This window comes from Parasteatoda tepidariorum, chromosome 2 (genome assembly GCF_043381705.1).
Source record: "Parasteatoda tepidariorum isolate YZ-2023 chromosome 2, CAS_Ptep_4.0, whole genome shotgun sequence".
In the NCBI taxonomy this organism is placed as follows: domain Eukaryota; kingdom Metazoa; phylum Arthropoda; class Arachnida; order Araneae; family Theridiidae; genus Parasteatoda; species Parasteatoda tepidariorum.
In genome coordinates this window covers 59616259-59642266 of record NC_092205.1, presented here as the reverse complement: position 1 = coordinate 59642266, position 26008 = coordinate 59616259, and the positions used below count along the sequence as shown (strand labels likewise).

The following is a 26008-nucleotide window of genomic DNA, read 5'->3' as shown; positions in this document are numbered from 1 at the left end:
CAAAAAACACAATTTTTGTAACTGGGCGGGGCTACCCGACACATTTTGAAAAGAGCTGAAAAACATGTTTTTTTAAATTTCTATTTTTTTAAGTTTAACTATTCTTTTTTTGGTTTATTCTTTTTGCATTGTTTAATTAGATGATAAAACAATAGAAAAATACAAAAATATTGATTATTACTCAATATTATACAGAAATATAAGCAATACTCCTTAAGTGGGCGGGGCTACCCGACTCTCCTCTACGCAAAATGAGTGCATGATGTGTAATTTTTGAGACTATGCTTACTCTCATTCAAGCAACTAATTGCACAAAATGAGTGCATGATGTGTCTTTTTTGAGACAATGCCCGCTCTCATTTAAACAACTAATTACTCAAAATGAGTACATGATGTGTCCTTTTTGAGACAATGTTCGCTCTCATTTAAACAACTAATTACTCAAAATGAGTACATGATGTGTCCTTTTTGAGACAATGTCCGCTCTCATTTAAACAACTAATTACTCAAAATGAGTACATGATGTGCCATTTCTGAGACTATGCATTTTGTCAAAAAATGAGAGCATGCTGTTTTGAGGATGTCACTTTACTTAATGATGAGTACATAGAAGTTTTAAATTCGACCATTATTTATTTTGGAGCTATTTGGACACACTTTTGCTCAATTAAAAAAAATTTTTTTGGCAGTGTGTAAGTTTCAATCATTCTACATTCAAACATTCTGCATTCTAAATTTATGTATTTTTTATTTTATAATAGTAATGTACAGAAACCTAAATTCATTTACAAATTCACCATAATGTAATTAAATTCAAACTGTTTTGCTCTTTTATAAAAACAGAAAAACAAAAACAATCTAACAATAAATAGAAATATTTTTCTGTCACTGTTCATTTGTTCTTATAAATTTTCAATAATTTTGTTTGCTTTTATAAACATAAAAAAAACTTTTACCTATAAACAAGTTAGAATTCAAACCAATGTATGAATTGAATATGAAATTTTACAAACAAGATAAAATCAAACCTTTTCAATAGCAGCGTGTCACGATATTTAGAACATTCAGTAGTAAGATGAAATAAATATCGAAAAACTTCGCAAGAATTTTAAATTCTGAGAAAACGTGCTTGTGGAATAATTTCGATACTGATTTTAAATTTATAGAGATTTCTTCCATATCCAGCACACAATTTGGTTATTAATTTAAGTTGAGTACGAAAGTTTAAAACTGAGCAATTTTAATCTAATTTACAAAACTCAGAGAAGAATAAATTTAAAGTTGTTGATCAAAACGGCTTTGCTGAAATATTAGTTATTGTAAAACAATGTGTTATTTAAACACTCCTCTTAAGATATTTTATTGCAGTCCTTGTTAAAAATGAAGTAAAAAATGAAAATATTAAAGGTCTTAAATATTTGAAGCAAAGAGAAAACAAAAAGTGAAAAATATCCTCATTGAAAAGGTGGTTGAAGTTGAAGGCATCAAAACCTGTTTGACTGCCAGAAGAAACAAGTGGAAATTAAAAAGTGGTTTACATTTCATTCCACAATCACAAGAAACACTTTCAAATTTTATTCAGCAAATCAAAGTGATTTTTTATGTTTCTGAACTTGTCTTACTCAAGAGAATTTCATTTGATCTTGATAACGCTTTTGTTTTGTATTAGAATTTGAAACCCTCACATTTGTACTTTTTTCACCGTATTTTCGAAGAAGATACTAACATTAAATACTAAGGGAAGTGATCACGGATCACCCTATATAAATTAATAAATGCATCATAAAGCGTCAGTGTTTTTTAATAGTACTTAAATTTTTAAATTTGGTTGCAGATATCATAATTACCTTTATCGCCAAAATGAATTTTTTTTCTGAAATTGATTAATTTAGTTTACATGCTTTTTGAAAGGAATACTGAAGCAGAGTTATAGATAAACAATTATAAATTTAATAGCTATTTTCTGCATTATCTCTTAAGTGTTATCCCCTTTGAAGAACCTCAATCTAATTTCAGTCCCGCAGTGGACTGATCGTTAAGACGTGGTTCCCAGCAGATCACCGAAGTCAAGCATCGGCTGCCGTCAGTGCGCGGGTGGGTGACTACTTGGATCAGTCTGCGTAAGGACCGAGGGTGTGCGGTATTGGTCCTCGTTAAACTAAAGTGCTCGACTTCGCGTGAAGGTCGTTGGGCTACCGAAGCGGGTGTGCCCTTCCCTTTGCAGAGGATTAAAAATCGTGATGGCATGTCTTAGGATCATGCTCAGTGATGTTTCCCAAACCATCGTCAATAGCTCATTGTGCAGCTCTAGTGCGACGTAAATGAACTACTACAACAACAATCAATCTAATTTCAATTTGCTTGCTAATTCTATTAATAGAAGTGACGTCTCAGAGTCAACCTTAACATTATTTGAGTAGAAGAAAGTTGCTCAATATACGACAGTTCTTCAAACCTTTGCTTATGGTCACTTAGCATGATGAAGGTGGTCATCCTGGTCCCCCTTGTTGTATACCCGACGTAAGCAAAACGTTAATATGTGATACACCTGTTGTTACCGATGAAAATGGTGGATTCGAGCAAAAACAATTTAAAACACACGTGAAGGTAGTTTGAAAACAAAAAGAGAGAAAATTGAATCATTCTTTTGTGTTTTGAGTTCTTAAATTGATCATTAAAGTGCATTATTTTTAGACAAATGCTAGTGAATACTTTGTTATTTTATATACATTCTTATTTTAAGTAAGATTGTGCATAAAATGTCATGGTACAGTGCGCTGAAAAAAATGGATCACTTCACGTTCTAGGACTTAATCTGAACGGTTCAAGAGGGGATCTCAAATACGTTAATTAATTAGTGTAGAAGATATTTTAATTTAAGAAATCAAACACAAAAACGTACTTTATCTGAATAACTATACCTTGTTTTTAGATGGATTTGGATTTCTAACGTTCCATAAAGTCGCATTTTTAAAATTCGATTTCTCAGGAACTATTCGACTGATTTCGAACCAAATTTTGTATTTTTCCATGCAAAATTACATATTTTAAAATGATGCAAAAAATTGTATACCTTATAATTCGAACTTATTTGATTATTATTAAATAAAAGAATAGAAATAATAAATATATACTAAGAGTTATTTTTTGCATGGAATTATCTCTGGAGAAATAATGATTTTTATAATTGTGTGCAAAAGCTTTTTTTATTCAGTTAAAAAGTTTTCGAGACATAACGAAGTATGCAAAAAGTAAAATTAGCATAAAGGGATTCTAACTTCGAATCGCTCTCCTGACCAAACTATTGAGACAATATTTTCTGGATTGGGGATTTTGCATCGGAAAAAAAGTATGATAATTCTGAGAAAATATATTTTTCATTCTGATTTCGTAACTTGAAACATCGTCTGCACTAATTAATTAACATATTTTAGTTCACCCCCTCGAACTATTAAGAGTGAGTCCCAGAATGTGAAGTTCCAATCATTAGATCAAAAATTGTCCAGAGTGGTCAGTTTTCCCTTTAGGTACTGTAGATGGTAATGATTTGACCGTAAGTATTTAGACATCTTTCTACTTTGCTATTTTAGAACACCCTTTCTAGATTTGGCAGTTCCACTCTTTGGCACAATACTCACGGTTCTATAGAGTTTTGGAAATTTACCCGGTCTCTAACGATTTACACCTGTTACAAGTATATAAGGTATAGTAATAATGCTGCCTTTTTTCCAAGTTTACGATTGAGTTATATGTTTACAGATTATTATTAATCAATCAATTAAGTTTTAAGTAATAATCGAATGTTGATTCACACATGTTATGCAGTATATCTATTAAAGTAACAAACCATTGGATACTGACCACAAATTATTCATACAAATTGTAATTGGAGATTTTTTAATTTACTACTACTAATTAGTAGCCTAATTATTTCTGTTAACTTTTATAAATCAATAGAGATTTAAATAGTTTTTTAATCTGCAATATAAAAAAATGTGAATTTATAAACAACAGTGGAAAATATTTATCTTGAAAAAATGTTTGCCTCAACTAAACTTGAAATAATTAACCATGTTTTCTTAAATTTATAGTTGATTAAACAAATGATAATAACATTTTATTTATTAGCTTCATTTCCCTCCAAAAAATTGAAGTAAAAATTTAAACAACGTAATTAAAAAAATTAGAAAAACAACCTCGGGACAGTTTAAAAATTAACTTAATGGCTTATTTTTCAGTTTAATTGTTGTTTTAGTCAATGCATTTACTAAATAAAATAAAAAATCCGGAATTAAGTTCTTGAATCTCATAAACATGTAAAAAATTAAAAAAATTCTGCATCAAATAGTTTTTGCCCAAGATGATTATGGAAGCTAAGAATCTACAACTTAGAAAGGATTTAAACTTGTAAAAAACTTATTTATGATCAATTTGCATTAAGAAATACAATTAAGAGAATTTCATTTCTTAATTTTTAAAGCAAATATAAATTTGAGAAAAACTACGCAATAAAAATAAAATATTTAATTATTCTGGTCAGAATAATTTAGAGAAAAATGCGAATTGATTTTTAGTATTAAATTTATGAATGTAAATTTATTCTAAAAACTGGAAAAGAATTTTTAACAAATATTGATTTGAAAAACAATTTTTTTATTCATTTAAGTGGTGGCACGAATATTACATAAAAACTGAAGAAACTGGGCGGACATAAATGCATTAAAAATTTATAATTAAAGTGCTATAAAATTACTTTTGTTGCAAAAAAATATTTTAATCATAAGAGCAAAAATAAAAGGCAAATCATTAATTGATAAGAAAATTGGTTTTAAGAAAAAAAGTTACTGATGTAACCACTTTCAAAAAATAATATTTTGTCACATTGTATTTTTAAATAATATAACTTAGGTTCTAAGATTATGTTTATTATAATTTAGATTAACTTAGAATAAATTAGAAAATAGCAAATTAGTTAAAAGATTATATTTCCTTAAAAAAAAAACTATTGTTAAAATGACACAATGAACAATAAATTCATGGTTGATAAAAATAAAACCTAGTAAAACAAGATATTCATAAAACTTTATTGAAAGAGTCTCAGTTTTCAATTATTTTGTTATAAATAATTGAATATCTAACAAATACATAAAACGTGTTATTCTATACAGCTATTTTCTTAGTTTAAATAAATTAAAACCATTAAATACTCACCGGTAATTACTTTGTTTTTAACACTTCCATTTAAATAATATTAATAATTTCACTCTTAAAGTACAAAGTACAAGTGAATTTGTCTTATAACTTCCATTCAAAATAAATAATTTTATATTTTATTTTAAAGTTTTATCTTTAAAATGTAAGGTATGATTAGACATTAAAAAAAATGAAACATGCAATTTTTTAATAAAAAATATTTTTAATTTCATCTTAAAATTTATTTATTACTTACAAAGTTTGTAAACTAACAAGAAATATTCCAGACGTAATAACAGAAAATAATAAAATAATTCAAGTTTCTTTTTAAAATAAGTTTACTGCACACCATGAAAATTGTCCTTTAAAGGAAAATGTATAAAGGGAAATTTAAATGATTGATTGATTTAACTGAGTGATTAAATGACCGAGGGATTTAACGTATTTTAACTGCACTCAATAACAACTTGCAGACAAAGGAAAGGCACGCTTACTGATACGCCAACTTGGCTACTTTTTCGACATTTTTACTGATCTGTCTTCTCGAAGTTTCACTGCTCTAAATGCGTTAGCAAGCGCAATTAACTGCAACGTGTGGAAATACTGAATCACTTAGTTCAATCTTAAAGGTAGGAAAAACGTTTAAATTTGTTTTTCAATGTTATTATCATCATTAAATTCTCATTAATTTAAATGAAATTTTTGACACGTGTTGATAAAAATTTGAAATTTGAAATTATTATTATTTTTTTTTAACCTTTCTTACTTAACAATCTTATACAAAATATCCTACTGATTTTGAATTTTTAACATATTTCAAAAGAATGCAGAAAGAATTATTCTCTGTGATTAACTTCTTGTGACTTTTTTGTGTGACTAACTTTGTAATAAAAGAGTTAATATCTTTTTTCAAAATATTGTTTGAGTTTTTCAATTTTCTGGCAATATAAAGAACTTAAGCCAGTCCCCTATATCAAAAAGAAATATATTGGATAAATAGAAAAAAACTTTCAAAAGTTATGACGAGTCGTCTGCCGCAGGCTTTATGCCTTAAACGGTTCGCTTAATGATGTATTCTGGCTTTAAAAACCACTCTTCAAGAAGTATTCTTCAAGAAGTATTTAAGAATAGTTCCAAGAAGAACTTAGAATAACGCCAATTTCTTATATTTTGTTTTTAAACTTTAGTTCAAAGAAGTTTTGCTCTTATTTCTGTTACCTTAAGATAGTTTTCCCAAATAGTTTCCAGTAAATAATTGTTCTTTTACAACTCGCATGTCTGTATTGTGTTTTTGATCCTTGAGTTTATGATAAATTGGTATTTATCTGTATCATTGATCAATGTCAGTGTAATCACTGTCAATGTTTATTATGACGAAACAACAGATTAATTATATAGTGTTTGTTTTGGTACAGCTTTTTTGAACAAGTTTCTGATTATTTTAATCTTTTCATATCTACAATATTTAAATGTTTAACTTGAAGCTCCATATTACAAATTGCTTTACATAATTAATTAGTTCCTAGTGAATAAATGTTTTTTTGCTTGTAAGCTACAATCGGGTTTTTTGTCTTGTATTGAATGTTTGATTGTATTTCTTTGTCTTGTACTGAATGCTTGATTAAATAATTGTCTTGTATAAATGATTTAAAAATTTAATTATCGTACAATTCAAACGCTTTCCGACTACTGTTAAACGAAAATAAAAATAATTCTTAGAAATTATTTTTTCAGGAAATTATCTTTAGATAAACGAATTATACGTATTTGATTACTTTATTGTGGCCAAAAATTTTCTTATGTGAGCTAACATCTTAATATTTGCTAAACAATTCCCGAGATATACTGTAAAAAATTCTGAATCAAATTACGGTAGAAAGTATAGACTCTCAAGCTACTTTTTACTGTAAAATCCATTGTTGCGTTACACAAAATCTGATATAAAGTAATTTTTACAGTAATATTTACCATAAAATCACTGAATAACTCTAATTAAATAAATATTACTGTAAAAATTAAAATTTTACAGTAACATTTTCCGTAAGATCACTGAATAACACTAATTTAATAAATATTACTTCAAAAATTAACGGTACACTATTTTATGCTTAAAATGAATTTTACGGATGATGCACCTAAATGCCGGTACTTTAAACCGTAATTTCATACGGAATTTTTTAGAGTCCACTTTTTATAGTGTTTCATAGTGTACAAAAAAATTTAAATCAACATCAAGGGATGTAAGCTTTTAACTGCTCTTCGGATTTAACAATGGGGGCTATCGTTTTACTATTTTGAGGGTCAAGAATCCAAATCCGTTAAAAAAAGAGGGCATATTTATTACGAGCAAAGTACGCTTTGTGTCTAATTTCGTATCTTAAAATATCGTCTCCTCCAATTAGATTGTATATTTAAGGCGAGGCTTCAGAACCATTAAGACTGCGTCTTGGCACATAAAAATCCATTCATTATATATTAAGTTATTAACCGATCACTGGTCTAGTGGTTACTGTACTGAATAACGGGGCCAGTGGCTGTAGATTCGAATCCCGCCTTAGGCATGGGAGTAACTTTCTCTGTGTTTCATGTCCTTTCTTCTGTGTGATTTTGTGAATGTAATCCGCCCAATAAACGGGTTTGTGGCTGTATGACGTGGACGACGCTACTCCGCTGTGGCTTAGCAATAGGTTCCCCACTGGGTAGCGATTAGAGAGCAGCAATTCTGGCATTTCTAAGCCAAATAGGAAAATGATAAGTTGTTCAGGGTGAACACCAATTTTCAAGTTTTACTCACAGTACAGCTTGATTAGTTTGCTAAATATTAGTCTCGATGTGATTTTTATGATAAGATCATCAAACCATTTATAGAAAGTCAGTCTGTCTCACTGAAGGTAATTTACCTATATGATAATGTGTCCTTAAATTTGGTTATAAATCAGATTATTTGCTTTTTAAGTCTGAAACTATTCAAAATATGAATCAATGCCGCTAGTTTCTCACAGTTTTAAACATTATCAAATAATACTGTTAATATCTCACTGATATCCATGTTTCGTTCACATGGTGGAGTCTCTTAAAAAAAAGTAATGACAATAAAATTAAGTAATTAACTTTTTCGTAGGTGCAGATATTATTGAGTAAAGCATACTTAATGAAATCAGAGAGTTATATTTCAAAAGCTTAGAATAGGTGATCCGAAGTTAATTATATTTTGATATTGAATTTCTAAACAAAGGAGAAATATATTTTCGCGTGTATGAAAAAAATGTTTAATAAGTAATATAGTTAAGAAGTTAGCAATAGGATGTTCGAAGTTAATAATTTTTTTTATATTAAATTATTAAACAGAGGTGAAAACATGAAAATTAACTTAAATATACTTAAAACTTGAATATACTTAAAAGAAAACATAAGAAAATAAATTAAGTTCTCAAATCATAAACTTCCTTTTAAAAAATTTTCCTTTTTGACTCTCTTTTTCTTTTTGACTTCCTTTTAAAAAATTTGCCTGTTTAATTAAATTAAAGAATGTATCAGCTTTTTAAGTGAAAATTAGGAAAGCCGCAGGAGGAAAATGTTTCATTATTATGTGGCCACCGCTTAGCGTTAACATCGTAAAGTGGATATTAGAGCATTTTCTTGTTCTCCAAAGAAGTGCTTTTTCTCTTCTTTCTTTTCGACTTTCTTTTCTTTTTTTCTTCTTTAAAGTAATTTAAAAGTAATTTTAATAAAAAGTCTAAAGTGATATAGAATCATTAATAATTTTTCATACTAAACAAAATATCGAACAATTTTGATTTGCAGTTACAATCACCCATGTCTAATGATTGTTATTGTGACTTTTAAAATCCCTAACAACCCTCAAATGAAATCTGTCAAAACCCTAAAAATTCATGATTTTCTTAGTGCTTCCATCGAAGTCAAGCATCACTGGCTGCGGTCAGTGGGCGAGTGGGTGATCCACTTGGATCAGTCTGCGTAGGGACCGAGGGTGTGCGGTATTGGTCCTCGTTAAACTGTGCTACCGTAAAGTGCTCGACTTCGCGTGCAGATCGTTGGGCTACCGAAGCGAGAGTGCCATCCCCTCTGCAGAGGATCAAAATTGTGATGGCATGTCTTCGGATCATCCTCAGGCATGTTTCCCAGACTGTCGCCAATAGCCCATTGTGCAGCTCTAGTGCGACGTAAATGAACTACAGCAACTTAGTGTTTCTAATTGTTTTCAACACCGAATTAATGTTTAAAAACTAGGGTTTGCATAAAATAACAGGAAAAGTGTAAATTAATATCGTCTTGTAAGTGAATTACTCATGGCCAAGATTGCGATTTTCAGACTTCATGAACTGTACTACTGGTAGCCTACGCATAACATGGAAAACTAGCAAGCAGCCAAGAGGGACGAATCGGAAAACCTCAAATCAAATAGGGGTGAAGTGATAAGTAACGGAGGGGTTAAAATAATTCGTCATAAACAAAATTTTCATATTGGAACTTGATGGCAAAATGGATCACGTATCTTCAGAATACCCTTGAAAACTAATTAATTGGTCTATTTCCGTCTTCAAAACGGATGTTTACCTTTCCACGTAATCTCAGGTTTATCAGTGAACTTCGCTGTCAATAACTACAAAATAATGGACGTGGTCCAATTAAGCAATATTTCCCAGCAATTTGTGTATAAATATTTTTCTCGATAAATAATTGCTTTTTTTGTAAAACTTTTATAGCCTAACACGCATTCAAATATAAATAGGATAATAGAAATTATTTAATTCGTCAACATAATTTTTTTTGCTTCGTTTGTAAAATCAATGTAATTCTGAACAAGTCACAATCAATGTAATAATCGTTTGTAAAAACAATGTAATTTAAAACAAGTCACAATCATAGATGGGTAAGGTCAATAATAATATTTTTTACTTCGAATCATAAATGTGATAGTTTTTGGACAGCCTTATTAATTTATCATGAAAATCAATCACCATCTTACTAATGAATGTTTATTTATATTCTTCATCATAGGCTTTTAAGAACATTAAAACAAACAAATTAGAAGAAAAAATTCAAAACAATTATATACCAAGTCATATTTTTTTTACAGAGACATTCCGTTCAATGTCATTCTGCTATAACTAAAATAAGGTTACAAAACCTGATGATAAATTAAACAAAAGACCAGATTATTCAATAAAATATATTAAAAAGTTATATAATAAAAAATTAAAAAGTGTGCATAAGATCTTTAACGAGCTGAGGATTGACAATGATCATGATGATTTAAAGCTTTTTAAAACCATTCTAAACTATTGCAGATTGCATGTTTTTTAGATATTAGTGCAGGGTTCAAGTGAAATTAAGTAAATAAAGTTATATATCTATAACCTTTATAAACAAATGTAATACAGATAAGCAATAACCATATGGTTACTGCTTATGCACTCATTGAATGAAACAAAGTATATGTAACTTCAAATGAAAACATCTCATAACCATGTATCAACATGTTAGTATGTATGCAAAATCATGAATATACAAAATTAGCTAAAATGTTTTTACTTACCAAATCAAAAATTTGCGTAAGAGTTATTCCAAGTCTTATAACAATTGCATCTGAAGCATTTTTGACTGGTCGTACACTGTTATCGTATCCTCTCATTAATTTATCGACTAATCGTTTTTCGTCGCTGTAATCCATGTGAAATGTAGATTTTTCCTCATTTCCTGAAACAAGTAAGCACTTTTAATAAAGTTTTGTAAAAAAATTAAGAAATACAATCATGAAATTAATTTAAGAATTTTAAGAGATCATTCAATTGAGAAAGAAAAATCAATCAGCAATATTATAAATACCTAGATCAGTAACATAGATATTAATAGATTACGTTTCATGTAAATTGAATGTGTAAATAGAAAGTGGTATAATAATAGCGTCAGTAATAAAAAATAGATAAAAGAGCCAAAATTCAGGGTTACAAAGAAAGTTAAGAACCTGTCATCGTGGATTGCAAATAACAGTTTATTCGTTCACATGAGAGCATTTAATGTGAATGTAAAGACGCGCTGAAAATGGTTGCGTCAAAGCAGGGGTATGATCAGTTTTAAAAAGGGCAACACAAATAACTAACTAATTAATTTTTTTTAGCACAATCAAATTTTCCAAGGCATAAAAAATAAAAGAATATTAATGTTTATGAAATGCTACAAATTTGAAAATGAAACTCGCAATCTGAACAATACCTAGAATTACACAAATTTGGATAAATATATTTAACGAACTTGTAAGAACGACAAAGCATTGGAGAAATCGCATTCTCAATTTATAAAATTTTAAAAGTTATAATTACTTACACATTATGCATAGGTTTACTGAAAAGCAATTTACAAACTTTTTGAACAGCAGAATTGCTTATTAAGAGAGAAATCCAGAATATTTTAAAGAGAGAAATCCAATAAAGATATAAAATAATTCTCACTAGAAATTAGTGCATTAAATGAAAGGAAACAACTAATCACATTTAATTCAAATGCAATTTTATCAGTCGAAATGGACATTCAGCTGTATGAATGGCTAAAAGAATATTACAAAAAAATTGGAAGACTGCCAGTAAGGATGTTTTCGTCCAAATACTTTTAAATTTTAACATATTTGAGATTAAAGATGATTAATTCCTCCCTTGCATCATTCCAATTTTATCATCATCGCTAGATTTTCTCCATTAATAGATAATTCTGCTGCTCGAAAAGCTTGTAAACTGCCTTATAATTAACATAATGTGTGTAAGTAATTATAGTTTTTTTTACGAAATCATGGATATATTTCCTCCAATGCTTCGTTGTTTTTGCGAACTCATTAAAAGAAGTAAGAAAAATTCTTAAAGCAATCACTCGCTAAATTATTGCAATTTTTTTTATTAAATCACGGTCAATTCTCAACAGTCCGACAATGTTAAAAAGGAATCCAAACCTTTTTAGATATCGAAAGAGGTATTCAATTACTGCTTAGTATATGAGAATATTAAAAAAAAAAATATTCGATAATTTTCTCTTGGTTCTATAGTTCTCTAGCAACAATCATAATTAAGTTGGTCTTATCTTATTTCTTGATATATTTATTTTTTTAATGTTTTTTTTTAAATCTTAAACTTTTTCTCATTAAGATAGGTATTATGGAAAAATGAGTTTCAGATTCAAACTTATCAACTTTTCAAACTTATCAACTAATTCTTTAGCAGAAGTTTTCAAATCTCACCCATTATCTTTGAGGTTTTTTTTAAAATTATGCCTTGCTTTCAATGCGTACGAAGCAGAGTTAAAATTTATGTCAGTGCTTTGTATTAGTTTATTGAGGGAATTTCATTAAGTGGTTTGAAATTTGAAGTCTTTTACTTCATTTCGAAGGCCTTTTACTTTAGTTTTATATTTAAATTTACTAGTAGATTCGTAAACATCTGAAATAATATCATCAACGATATCATCATTTTGAAATCTTACACCTTGAATTCTTTCTGTTCTGCATTCTCATCTAGTTTCAAAAAATGTTTAACGGCGAAATATTTTACATTTTCTTTTCCTCATCGATGATTTAAAACGGAAAATAAAATATTTATTTGTTGGGTAAATCAAAGAAAAAAGACGGAATTTGTTGATTTAACCATGATATTGAGGGCTGGATCTAAGCTTTGGCATCCAGCATCCACGTGGAACAAAATATGTTTTTGGATTTTATTACAGTACCCGAAACTTTGTACCAACTATATTTTTCAACTGCTCTTAAGTAAATGATAACAATGGGAAACTTTTTTTTCCTGTTGCATGAGATTTTTTTAACGAAACTGGGAAAGCTTTTGCGTCACTGATTTCTAATCTGCAATTCGTTTCCCTCTCCGAGCTACATTTTTGTTTTTAAAAATAATATTTATAATATATTTCTTGTCGAAATATACAAGTTTGAAAATACTATATATAGCAAAACATTACGTAAATTTTGCGACAAACTTCTAAGGGAGTTAGAGCTCAGGCTCAAAAATGCATAGGTACCCATGTCCGGGAATGTCGTCTTACGCCTCTAGGGTCACTTCTTAACAGGTCACAGTAGGCAAACACATCTATCCGCTTATGACGACATTTCCGGGCTTGGGTTCCTATGCAATTTTAAGTCTGATGATATGCCCTAACTTTTTTATAAGTTTATCGCAACATTTACGTGATATTAATTTCAGATTTGAAAACCCTGCACCTGAATTAAACAAAATTAAGTATTTGTATTAATGCAACAAAAAATCCCCCAGAGTAATCTCAAGAAAGCACAATGAAGATGGCTAAGAGTATATTTTTCTGTAGATTTGCCATTATTTTTCTGTTGTAACTGTCATCATCTTACGTTAAAACGCTTAATTTTGATTAATCTAAAGTATTTGTCACCCCAATCTTTTGTGGCTTGAATTTTGCACACAGATCTTGAATCTGATTACTATTGTCACACACATATAGGAGAGAAAATTTTTTGTTTTATTAGTTTTTGTGTTTTTATAGTCTTTTAGCACTTTCTAACTTTTTTACGATGTTACAAATAAAGAACTTTCAAAAACATTTGACACCAAGTAGTCAACGAGTAACTTTAAAGAAATTTCTTTCCTTTGGGAGCAATTTTAACTCGAAGAGATGGCTAAAGCCAGAACGCAATCAGATCAGATGATTCAGTATAATGATTGTCAACGCATGAACTTTAAAATTTCATGAAAATGTTCCTTAATCTTCAATCACTCAGAACGTTATTTGTTACAATAATTTAAAACAAAATAGCATTTATCGATGCAACTTTCAAATTTGCCATTTATCAATAAAAGTTGCAAATAAGGTTTACCCGAAACAGTATTTTCAAATTTGGTAGGAGTGCACTGTAAAAAATTCCGGAAGTCAAATTAGGGTATAAAGTAACGGCACTTAAACATACATAAGGTTCAGTGCTTCGTCTATAAAATCCATTTTATTGTAAACTCCTTTTTACCGTAAAATTTCATACCGTAATTTATACAGTGCTATTTATTTAAGCAGAGTGATTCAGTGATATCCCTGTAATTATTACTGTAAAAAATATGGTACATCAGATTTTTCGTTCAGTAGCAAGTTCCGGTAAAAATGGATTTAAGGAAAAAGTAATAACATCTTGTACTTTTTACCGTAAATTGATTTTAATTTTTTCCCCTCGAATGTAAAAAATTAACAACAAATTATCTAAATCACATTTCTTTTTTTCCCTACTTATCTACTAATTGCATTCTCGAATCCAATTAAATAAGTTTTTTAATAACTATATCTAAATTACCACTTTTTCAATAACTATATTTTATTACCACTTTCAGTATTCTTGTTTTTTTTTTAAATTTTTAACTTTTTAATTTTGTTTTCAATTTTTTTTAAATTTCATTTAATAGCGTCGTTGTAAATGTAATTAAAAAAACATTTTTAAATAAATACATTTCATAAATAGTGACTTTTAAGAATATTTTTTATATAATTAGACTTTTAATTTTTAATTAGATAATATGTATTAAGGTAATTTCTATAACAAATTATACAAGAGTAAATTAATGTATTTTGATCACAAGTTGAAAATTTATTTAAACATATTTCATAAAGAAAAAAAAAGATGGTTGTTCTTTAATAAATACATTTACAGTTTTTCAAAGAAAAAGGAGTCTTAAATTCTTTGTCACTTTGTTTACTATCGTAAATTAGTTTTTTTTTTTAAACCTCTAAATTGGAAGCTGAGTTATCCGGTTTCCGGTCATGTAATACCATATGTTTTTTATAAAGTAATCATTGATACACATATGCTTTTGTAGTTTCTGAGCAACATTTTCCTGTTTTGAGTCCAGATCATTTAAACTATCAACTATTGGTAAATAATTTGTTTTGTCTATTGCGGTTCTAATGTTCATGGGATGTAATTTCTCCCGGAAATACTTCCTGTGAGCATTACTCTACTAATGAACTTTTTTCGTGTATTTTCTGAGCAATGTCCTTTTTTTCTCTCCTTTAATTATCATTAATTTTCAGCAATAACCAAACCCATTTAATGGTATAAAGCCTCCTTTGACTCAGTTCCCCTCACGGATTTAACGACCTCACCTTAATTAACTTATGATAAAATGGAAAATCTGACGGTTTATTTCTTTAATAAAATAATTAATTTCTGAAGAATTGCTGTTGAAATTGCTTTGTTTATTTAATCTTGATCATCATATAATGAATTCATGCAAAAATTTCCCTGTTGAACAAATGGCGTTATTTGTTAAAGTTTAAAGCAGAGCTGTGGAATCAGCAGTTGAATGTTTAACACAGACTCCAAATTTTGTGACACAATGACTCCGAGTCCCGCAGTGGACTGATCGTTAAGACACGATTCCCAGCAGATCACCGAAGTCAAGCATCACTGGCTGCAGTCAGTGTGCGGGTGGGTGACCACTTGGATCAGTCTGCGTAAGGACCGAGAGTGTGCGGTATCGGTCCTCGTTAAACTGTTCTACCGTAAAGTGCACGACTTCGGTGCAGGTCGTCGGGCTACCGAAGCGAGGTGCCATCCCCTCTGCAGAGGATCAAAATTGTGATGGCATGTCTTCGGATCATCCTCAGAGATGTTTCCCAGACCGTCGCCAATAGCCCATTGTTCTTCTCTAGTGCGACGTGAATGAACTACAACAATGACTCCGACTTGAACGTAATCAGATTTTTCGCCAAACACCAGGAAAGCTTACATTTTATTATTTTGTGACTGTTACTCTATAAAAACATTTCGTGTATCTGCAACACCAAAAAGGGTGTTAATCAATTTACATCAAAGTGGTGTTTCACTAAATGTTCCATTACGCCAAAACCGATGATAGTTCCTGGTGCAGTGAAACGCCTAGAGTGTTCTTTTACACTACATGAAATGAAATAGCCGCCACCATGTTTGTTATTCAGAGACACTAAAATTTACAACTGGAGCAAGATATGATACACATAATAATCAGTAATGTTACTTTTATCACACCATATATAAGAAGAATCATAAATTTAATTGCAGATATACAATATTTCTAAGAATAAAATTTGTCTGTTAATCAAACTTAGACGGTAAAAAATTTACTGTACCTCCACGCATAAAATGGTGGCGACTTATTTACATTAAAGTGTTGTAGTGAAAAGTCATACTTTACTCTTGCATCAAGTTTATCATTACACAAAGAATGTTCGTACACACTACTTGGGGTAAAGTAGTCGCCACCATATTTGTCACTCAGTAACACTAAAAAAAGAGCTGATTTTTCAGAGTCTAATTAAGTTTAAATTACTGAAATATATAGATTCCAAATTTCACTTTTTATACAGTTATTTTCAATAAGTTCTTAGATACTTCATTTTCAAGTGAAAAGAAAAATCATACCATAAAGTTTAAGCCTCTCTTAAAATTTCAGTATAAAGAAAAGTGAAACGAAATCTTATAACGCGTTCCGATTGAGATAAAAAAATTTTTTTTTCTTCATTTGAAAGATAATTAATTTTTCTATTTTTAATTTTTTAATTTAGTTTTTAAAGTTGCTGAAAAAAGCTCATGATTTTTTAAAGTTCGTGATGCGTCCCAGGCTACCTTGAAGTGCATTATCATAGTCACTGTTTAGAATCGTGACACACACATAATGGGAGATTTATACTTAACTAACGTGAAATTTGCACTTGAGATTTACATTTTATATTTACATTATAGATTCGATAAGCGCAAAAAACTTAACATCGCAAGTTTATGTCCTTGAAAATAAATTCATGCAATATCACTAAAATAGAATGCCTTTCGCTAGTAAATTTCTGATGTTTTTTCAAAAAAGTTAGTTACTTCAAGTAATTAAATATATCTTCGAAAAAATTAAGATAAAAACTGCATTACCCATCGAGATAAATACTCTAGTGTAATGATTTTTAAAAATTACCTTTGTAATTCACTCAGCTAATATCGAGATTATCAGAACCATTTCGATAGTAACTTTAACGCATTTGTAACTACTAATTTCGGGACGCTTTGCGCACTAATTTTGGAACGCTTCTTTTAAAAATTTGGTAAAGAAACATTTGTCAGAACTCTCCAAAATTATACAATAGATGTCCTAAGTATTTGTTCTTAATATGTAGTATAGATGGCAGCACATTTTGAGAATTAAAAAGGTGGTAGTGGTGCAGAAACGGCAGCAGACGTTCATTTTCCTGATAAAAATGGCGATAAGAAAAGTAAAGTTATTGCACTTATTTTTAATAATAACCATTTTATAACTAATGTTATTTATCAGTTAAAATAATATTTTAGAATACGTATTTCTAAATTTTTTTATATTTTATATTTTTTGAGGGTTTTATATCGTCCTTATTTTGGGACTGTAGGCACGAAAGGATCCGTGTTTTTTCCCGCTCATTCTGTGCTTTACAGCAATATTTTATCTTATAAGATATTTTTAAAAATTAATTTTAACATATCTTCCGGAATATTCGATTATAAAAATAAATTCTTAGATTTTTAAATATATATGTATATTTTAATCGTTTAATTAATTTTACCTTCTATTATGGAAAAAGTACACTTTTTTTTAAACAAATTTGTGCAACCTTTTCAAAAACCTCTTATAACTTATTCAAGCATAAAAATATTTCAAAGCAAACTATAATATTGAAAATAGTCAGAATTATTAAATTATTTAATAATTTTTGAAAATTATGAAGCATTTAGAATTTTGGTTTTCTCATTAGTACTAGAAATGTGAAAACGAAAGCATCTTTGAAAATATGAGAATATTTTAATGAAATGGTCTTAAAATGAATCTTCTTAAACAATGCATCATGTTATCATAAAAATTTGACATAATTAAATATATTAATATCTGAAATATTTTTATGTAAAATAAGTAATATGTTATGAGTCCTGAAATTAATGTTTCATATGTTGGTTTTTGAAAATTAATATTTTCAATAATGTATTTGTATTTGGGTTCAAAAGTGCGATACTAAATACTTGACATATATATAGTTTATGCCCATTTTCTTCATCAAAACTTTTGGATTTTCTGAGTTTCAAACGAGGAAAATGTTTAACATGTAATCAAAAACAACTTCGCCTGGTTCTTCAGGTAGACCTATTACTAAAACACGCAGATGCAAATTGCAAGATTTCATTAGATATAAACCACTTTGGCGAGGAGCATAAAACGCTGTTATGCTGCCAAAATACTGAAAAAAAGGGCAAGAAAATGCAGTAAATGTAAAAATGAACTGCACGATAATTTTGTGAGATTTTCCTACAAAATAACTACATTTTTTTTCTAAAGCTACTAATAATCTTATTTTGAAGAAAGGACTTAATTTTATCAACTTTTAAAAGTATTTCAGCTATGTTATGTTTATTAAAAATTATTAATCTTTAGATAAAACCTGTACATTCATGCGTATAGCGACCCCAAATTGGGAAATTTTAATTTTTATAAAATAAATTTTAAAAAATTGAAATCTAATTTTTAATATTTTTATGTTAATTCGACACCGTTTTCTGAAATTAAGCAGAACATTAAATTGGAAAAAAAAATCAGACATAAATGGGTTAAATAAGGCAAATTTATTACATTCTGCACAAATTACACAGATATGCATGCTTTTTCAGTTTAGTGACGTATGGAGTCAAAGAATAGAAGCAAACTCAATATAGAAATGGATATCGAAAAGAAAATCGATTTTGCTCAGATTTAAAAATAATAATTGTTTCAATTTCATTAAATATTCAACCAATTTTATTTACATTTACAGAACATTATAATAAAATATATTTTAAATCTTAATATAATATGCTTTATTACTATTTTTAAGCTATTTTATGTTCTTTTTTATTTTATCAATGTTCATTTCTATAAAGAGTGTTTATTTCTCCTATTTCTTGAAGTTTAATTCATTAAAGCCAACATGGGAAAAAGAATAAGAATTAAGGAATTGGTGTAAAATGAAATAAAATAAAAGTTTACTCAGACGAAGCTTATTTAGGGACAAAAGAATCTATCCTATTGTTTTTTCTACTAAGTCTAAACACATTTTACTGTTGACTTGAATAATTTGCAAACGTAAGCATTATCAAAATTTAATAGGAATACCTATGCACAAATGGTGATCAATTTCAATCTCTTATCTTAGAAAAACTTAACTTCTTTTCTATACCCACCTTTTGACCCTGTCCCTTGATTGTGGTACTAGTTCTATCATTGCGAGACTAGTTTATACCAGCACTGCTACCGTAGATAGCCATGCAATTCATCCAACTATCGACAGAGTTATGCCAAGGTTGGTTTACTAGTTTATACCAGCACTGCTACCGTAGATAGGCATGCAATTCATCCAACTATCGACAGAATTATGTCAAGGATGGCTTACTAGATTATACCAGCACTGCTACCCTAGATAGCTATGCAATACATCCAACTAACGACGAAGTGATGCCAAGGATGATTTTAGTTAGTGAATGAGGATTTATTTCTAGTATATCAATATTAATCTAATTATCTAATTATAATATCACTTAATCTAACTTTTATTATTCTGTTATGGATAATTAGTTCAAAGATAGTCGCTTTTGTGTATTTTTATGTAGCTATAGAAACACAGAATAAAAAAAAAATTATCTTTTATCGTTCCTTGCATTGCATTAAATACTCTTTAGAAAACTCGCTCTTTTCATCAAAGACCTTAATGAGAGTCATTAACACTAAACTTGTTATCTGGAAGGGATTCCTTAACACGAATTAGGGATAGATGCTATCTAGACTTATACAGTATAATGTTTAATGGATAAGTCACTTTTACTTACCTAAAACTATGCGAGGGAATAATGCCCATCAAGAATAATGCTTCCTTTAATAAAATTTAATAAAATAAATTAGGAGCTTAAAAATGAGTTTCAGTTTAGATTGCATAATTAAAAAAATATTTGACCGATATTTTAACTCTTTGACGCAGAATTTTTATTGAACATATTTTTTATACGTTTTTTTTTAATTATTTTGAATTAATTTAAATAAAAATAAGTGAAAAATATTATGCGTAGCATTTTTATAATTTTTGATTGGGAAATACAGCATGAAACATTGGCGACATTTTCTGCGTTAAAGGTAAAATTTTCCACACACTGCTCACATCCAAACAATAACTTTTAAAATTTGCTTTTATTTGCTGTTATTTATGCTAAAGGAAAACAGTTGTTCTGATTGAATTTTCGTTAATTTACGAAATCAATTATTCCAAATAAATTTCTAATATGAAGAAATTTTATTTTCAAACTACTTTTTTTTATGTTTTATATTTTTAGTATAAATATAATTCCGATAATCTAACAGAATTTTTAGTAACTATTAATCTTTTTATTAAAATCAAATAATATCAAAATATATTTTTGCTTGTATTTAGAGCCTCAGAAAAAAATATATAAAAGGGTCCCATCTGTATTAAAGGGTAAAAGCTATTGCAAAAAATTATGTTAATTTGTTTAATTTTTTTATAAATAATAATTAGTTTTATAGATAATGTTTAAATCTTTTCCTTATCATGTATTGAATTGAAATATAATTAAATGCACTTAGAAAAAATTATTAGCTATAACAACTACTATATATATTTTTATATAATTATTTTTTAAAACCTTATAAAATAATTTAATTAAAAAAAAACTAGGGCATAAAATGTTTTAGGCATTACTATAAGAAACATATTCAAACTACCACTTTTTGACATACATGCTAAGTTTAGGCTATTTAAAATCTTTGTCAAGATAGAAAATTAAGTAAAACATTTAAAATATTTTCACTTTTAAATTTATGAATACTCTAGGTTATCTACTTTAAAATGTATTTAAATTATCTACATGTTTAAACATACTACAGTGTCATAATTTGAAACTTCTATGAAGTGCAAAAAAGTAGTTTTATACAAAATTGTTACTTTTTTGGGCGTACTTATACATTTTAAAATCATCATCAAGGAGTTAATATATTTTAAAATCCTCATCAAGGAAGAAAAACGAAATTGTAAAAAACTTCGGATTAAATTACAATAAAAAATGCCGGTACTCAAGGGGCTGGTATCTTTTACCATGAAATACAAGTTTTCTTTTACGGAACACAAAGCTGATATACCCCAAATTATTTTAGTAATAATAACAGTAAAATCAGTGAATCACTCTAATTAAATAAATATTACTGTAAAAATTACGAATTAATATTTTGCGTTAAAAAGGGATTTTATGCTAAAAGGGTTTTTTCAGATGATGCATCCAAAATACCCGTACTTCATACAGTAATTTGATACAGAATGTTTTGCAGAGTATTTCCTTTTTTTATACCTGATGAAGGTTTTAAAAATATCTAAGTGCATCTAAAAAGTAAATATTTCAAAAAAATATTTTTAAAAGAAATCAAAATGTATCTAAAAATTAATATTTTGAATTTCTAATGTTTCGAAGATATATATTTTTTTTTTAAAATCAGGAAAAAAAAATTAAAATCAGGAAAAGTAATTTCTATTTAATATCTACATTTTTAAAATTTTTATTATATTTTATTTTAAAACTGTTATCAGGTATAAAAAAGATATCATATATAAACTGACTACTTTTTTTAGATATACTACCTTATTTAAAAAAAAAAAAATCTACTCAATTACGAAAAAATTTCTTACATAAAATTCTCACTTAGTTTAAATATACTACGCTAACTTTTGTTAAAATCTTTATCAAGCGTAAAGAGGAAATATCTTTCATAAAATATATACTAATTTTAGATATACTACTTTAACCTTTTTTAAAATTAGTTTTCCCGCATGAAAAGAAAATATCACGCTTAAAACATCCACTTTTTTAGTTACATTTCCCAAACCGATACTCCACCCAATACTTTAACTCTTACATGTTTAACTCGTGTATCCATGTTTCATTGTTTTAAAAACCTTCCTTGTTAGCGAATATTTCGAAACCTTTAATGAAGTCTAGACTTCTTTTCAAGCTGGTTAATCACATATAACCTTTTCAACCTCACGTCCTTTTCACCTAGCTAATGAGTGACTAAAACAGCAAACACCAAGCTTCAATGTTCAAGCCTCGGTCACAGTTAAAAAGACCCCAAGAAAAGCTTTGTTTTGTTAGTGATGAAACTTCATCAAAAACAAACATTATTTTAAGAACTGCTGCTAAACGATTTTACGTTTTTTTCTCTTCATTACTGTGGAGCTTTTTGCAGGGAAATTACTTATAATACATACGAAGCAACTATATAAGGATATGAATTTCATTAGGAAAAAAGGAGCAATTAGTTAGAAGTATTAAAATATTTTATGTTTAGGAAAAATAGTATTTTAATAATGTAGAAAATATTTACATTTACTACAAAAATCTGTTTTAAAGCATAATTGGTTCACAGCCGGTTGAAAAGATTAAAAAAAAGTTTCAAGGTTTTACAAACTGTTTGTTAAGCTGAAATATTATTTAAATAAAAGAAATCATAAAAGAGAAAACAATGTGAATCTGATGCAAGAAAAAAAAAACAAGTTTGTAAGAAATACTAGTATTTGAAGATAAAATGAGATTTTTTTAACTAATTAAGAAGGTTTGAAAGTTCAAGGTTTTACTGTTCAAGGAAAAAATTCCTATCATCTTGTCGGCTAACTAAGAATTCGATTTTATCAGAATAATATTGAGAAAAAGACGGCAGGAGCGCAATGATGATTGCAATGCCACCAACCATTCCGCCGTTGGTATACTATGATTGAATCGATAGACTAATATTCAATTAGCTATATGTTTAACTTTTTTTCTTACATCGATCCATTATTTGTTTAAAGTTTTTGGTCATAAGATATTATCAAATATAATGCTGCGACAATAATTGCTTAGGTCTGTAACATACAATGATTGGTGTATTGAAATAGATATTGTGAAGCATCAAATAGATTCCATTTTCAATGTATTATACAATTTCCTATAAATGTTTGTAACTGTAATGTTTTATAATTCCAATTTAAAACTTATTTTAAAATATTTCTCTGTAGTTTGATTGAATCTATACTTAAAATATACAATGTTTTATATGCTTTTTTATTGTCTTCATTCGTTTTAACAAAAAGCAAGGTAGTTAGATTTTTTATATTTATTTTAATTAGAATTTTCAGAGTGTCCGCAATCATTGATTTCAACTCTTGAAAGGAGTTAAGGTCTTTCCCTGGTGTTCTAGTTTTTTTTTCCTTCTTTCTTTGGTATTCTTAAATCTCTCATAACGCATTAGAGTTCGTTTAATTTTATGAGTGAATGTTGACAATCTAAATTAGTTGTACTCGCCCCCCAATTAATTATTGAAACATCACAGTACCTAATAACCATGCAGAAAAGTCGAGCTAGCAAGTTTGACCAAGTGTTTTCTCAAAACGGCTAATATTAATAAAAAATGCTGCAATAAGCCTTAAAAGCGAAAGGAAAAATATGTTTTCTAATTTTTTATATCAATATATTTGTGTGACGATTTATACGTTCTGGAAATGCAAGGATATACCGTCACGCAATAAAAAGGACTTCAAACGCCAATACAAAAAAATAATAATAATACCAAAAAAAAAAAGTCATGCTTTTGGAAAGATGATGATATTTTTGGTAACAAACCTACCTATAGAGCTGTTGAAATTTATGACTTTAAACAACACAATGAAAGAACAAGTTACAATAAGAAAAGAATTTAGTTACTTTCAACCGCAGCAATAACTAAACGAAGAAAAGAAAACGAGTAACAGATGTTAGGTCGCAAAAGTGATTTCGACGTCGTTACGCAATAGGTATCAGAGAAAATGAAAGATACGAGTTTTATCTAGAATTGTACATAATCAAAATTCCTTCAAACGATTATGTGGGGGTATAGCTCAGTGGTAGAGCATTCGACTGCAGATCGAGAGGTCCCCGGTTCAAACCCGGGTGCCCCCTGTTTCTATTTTTTTTTAAAAAATGCATTCACTTACTAAAAATCATATGGAAGTTTGATAAAAAAAAATGTCTGAACTTCTTATAACAGAAATTTAAATTTTTTAAAATATCTTTCAATTGTAAGTTAAAATAATACAACAGAAAAGTTAGATTAAATAAAAGGTAATTAGAAGAATAAAATTTATTCTGTAGTTCGCTTTTTTTTTCAAAACATGATTAAAAATTTCGATTTTTGTTTCTGAATCTGAACAAAATTAATATTACAATGAAAATAATATTACAATGCACGAAAGTTGAATTTGATAAATAAGGAAGATATGTATTCAGTGGCAAGGCATGCGACTGCAGACACGGGTATAAAACAATTAAAAATGACATAGCACATATCTTCTGTAGTAAAAATATCCATAAGGCGAATTTTCTATTTACATAAAAAAATGAATTTATTAATTAAATAAATATAACTTTTTTATGGGAATTCATTTATTTATTCTCGAAAATTTTATGTTTGCAGAAGCGGTATTTTTTGCATTTTTTACGCATTTATAAATAGATTTCGTAAGATATATAGGTTTCTTATATGCCTGCAACTTTTTGCTGCTGAATTTAGTGGAATAGTTCGAAAATTAAACAGTTATAAGACTGCGTTAATTTTACCATTGCGGCAGAATACTAGTATTGCTTATATATTTAGTAAAACTAGTATATATATGATTGTAAAACTGAGAGTTTGATACTATTTTGTCCCAAAGAAATAACGTGCAATAATTTGCTATCTGCAGTTCATCTTTGAGTCAGATGGCCTTAGTGTATTCTTTATAAAAACTAATAAAATCATTTAATTTTTTGCCAACAAGCAATATTTATGATGATATTATCACCGAATTCAGTTCACTTTCCAAGTAACTACAGCAGTCAAATTTAAATTAGAGTTCTCTGCTGGTTAACCCCAAAATCAAGGAAAACCACGAAAACCTTCCATGGTTAGCCTGATAGCAAGGGGACTCTAACCCATAATCCATCTACCATTGAGAGTATTTTACGTCAGCACTGCCGTTGGTGCGAGCTGGGCGTGGAATTCGAACCCGGTTTGCCTTATTGAAAGGCGAGCGCCCTATCCACTGAGCCACTAAGGCTAAAGAAGAACTTGTTGCGAATTATCCATCGTCAATAAATAGCTTTAACTTTTGAATAACTAGAAGTTTCAAACTTCAAATGGAGCACTAATTCAAATTACAATTGTTTCCTAAATGTTGAAGTAAAAATTTTCTTCCTTTCATTGCAAGTACCGCATTTAGACAATATAGAATTAACAGAGAATAGAAAAACAAAATAATTGAAGTAAATTAAATTAGAAAAAAACTTCTTTATCCAAGGGGACTAAAAAGAATAATTATAATTATTATTAATAAATAATAATGGTATTGATACATTAAAAGAATAAAAATAATAAGTGAATTATAAATCCTTAATAATTCTTTGTAGTAAACCTTAAAGTAAAATGCTTAAATTGAAAGTTCTTTAAAGTCCTTAAAATAATTGGAGATTTATTAACACTAATAAATCTCTTTTTGCCTCAACTAAAATGAAAAACGTAGTGCGTTTAACCTTCGTAATGAAATTCTGCCACCAACGAAAATCTTTCTCCACGTCTAGCGAAAGTGATGTGCCTACTTTTATAATTTAGGTGTGATGAATTATTATTAAATTGCCTACGTGAAATATCTAACTAATTATTTTAGAAAACTTTTGACCAAAACATGCAGCTTCAAATATTTATTAAAAAAAAAACATTTA

General features: G+C 28.4%; 1 protein-coding gene and 1 non-coding gene across 2 annotated transcripts in view; one reads left to right on the top strand and one right to left on the bottom strand.

Annotated features, from left to right (window-relative positions):
* Positions 1-26008, bottom strand: part of LOC107457443 (neuronal acetylcholine receptor subunit alpha-10) — a 99657-nt gene that overhangs the window by 48929 nt on the left and 24720 nt on the right. Inside the window, exon 2 of the mRNA XM_043046698.2 lies at positions 10754-10914. Within this exon, the coding sequence (XP_042902632.1) occupies positions 10754-10914 (161 nt within the window). The remainder of the gene's footprint in view (positions 1-10753; positions 10915-26008) is intronic.
* TRNAC-GCA (transfer RNA cysteine (anticodon GCA)) lies at positions 24140-24211 on the top strand. Its single transcript has one exon. It is a non-coding gene; the product is annotated as a tRNA-Cys (tRNA).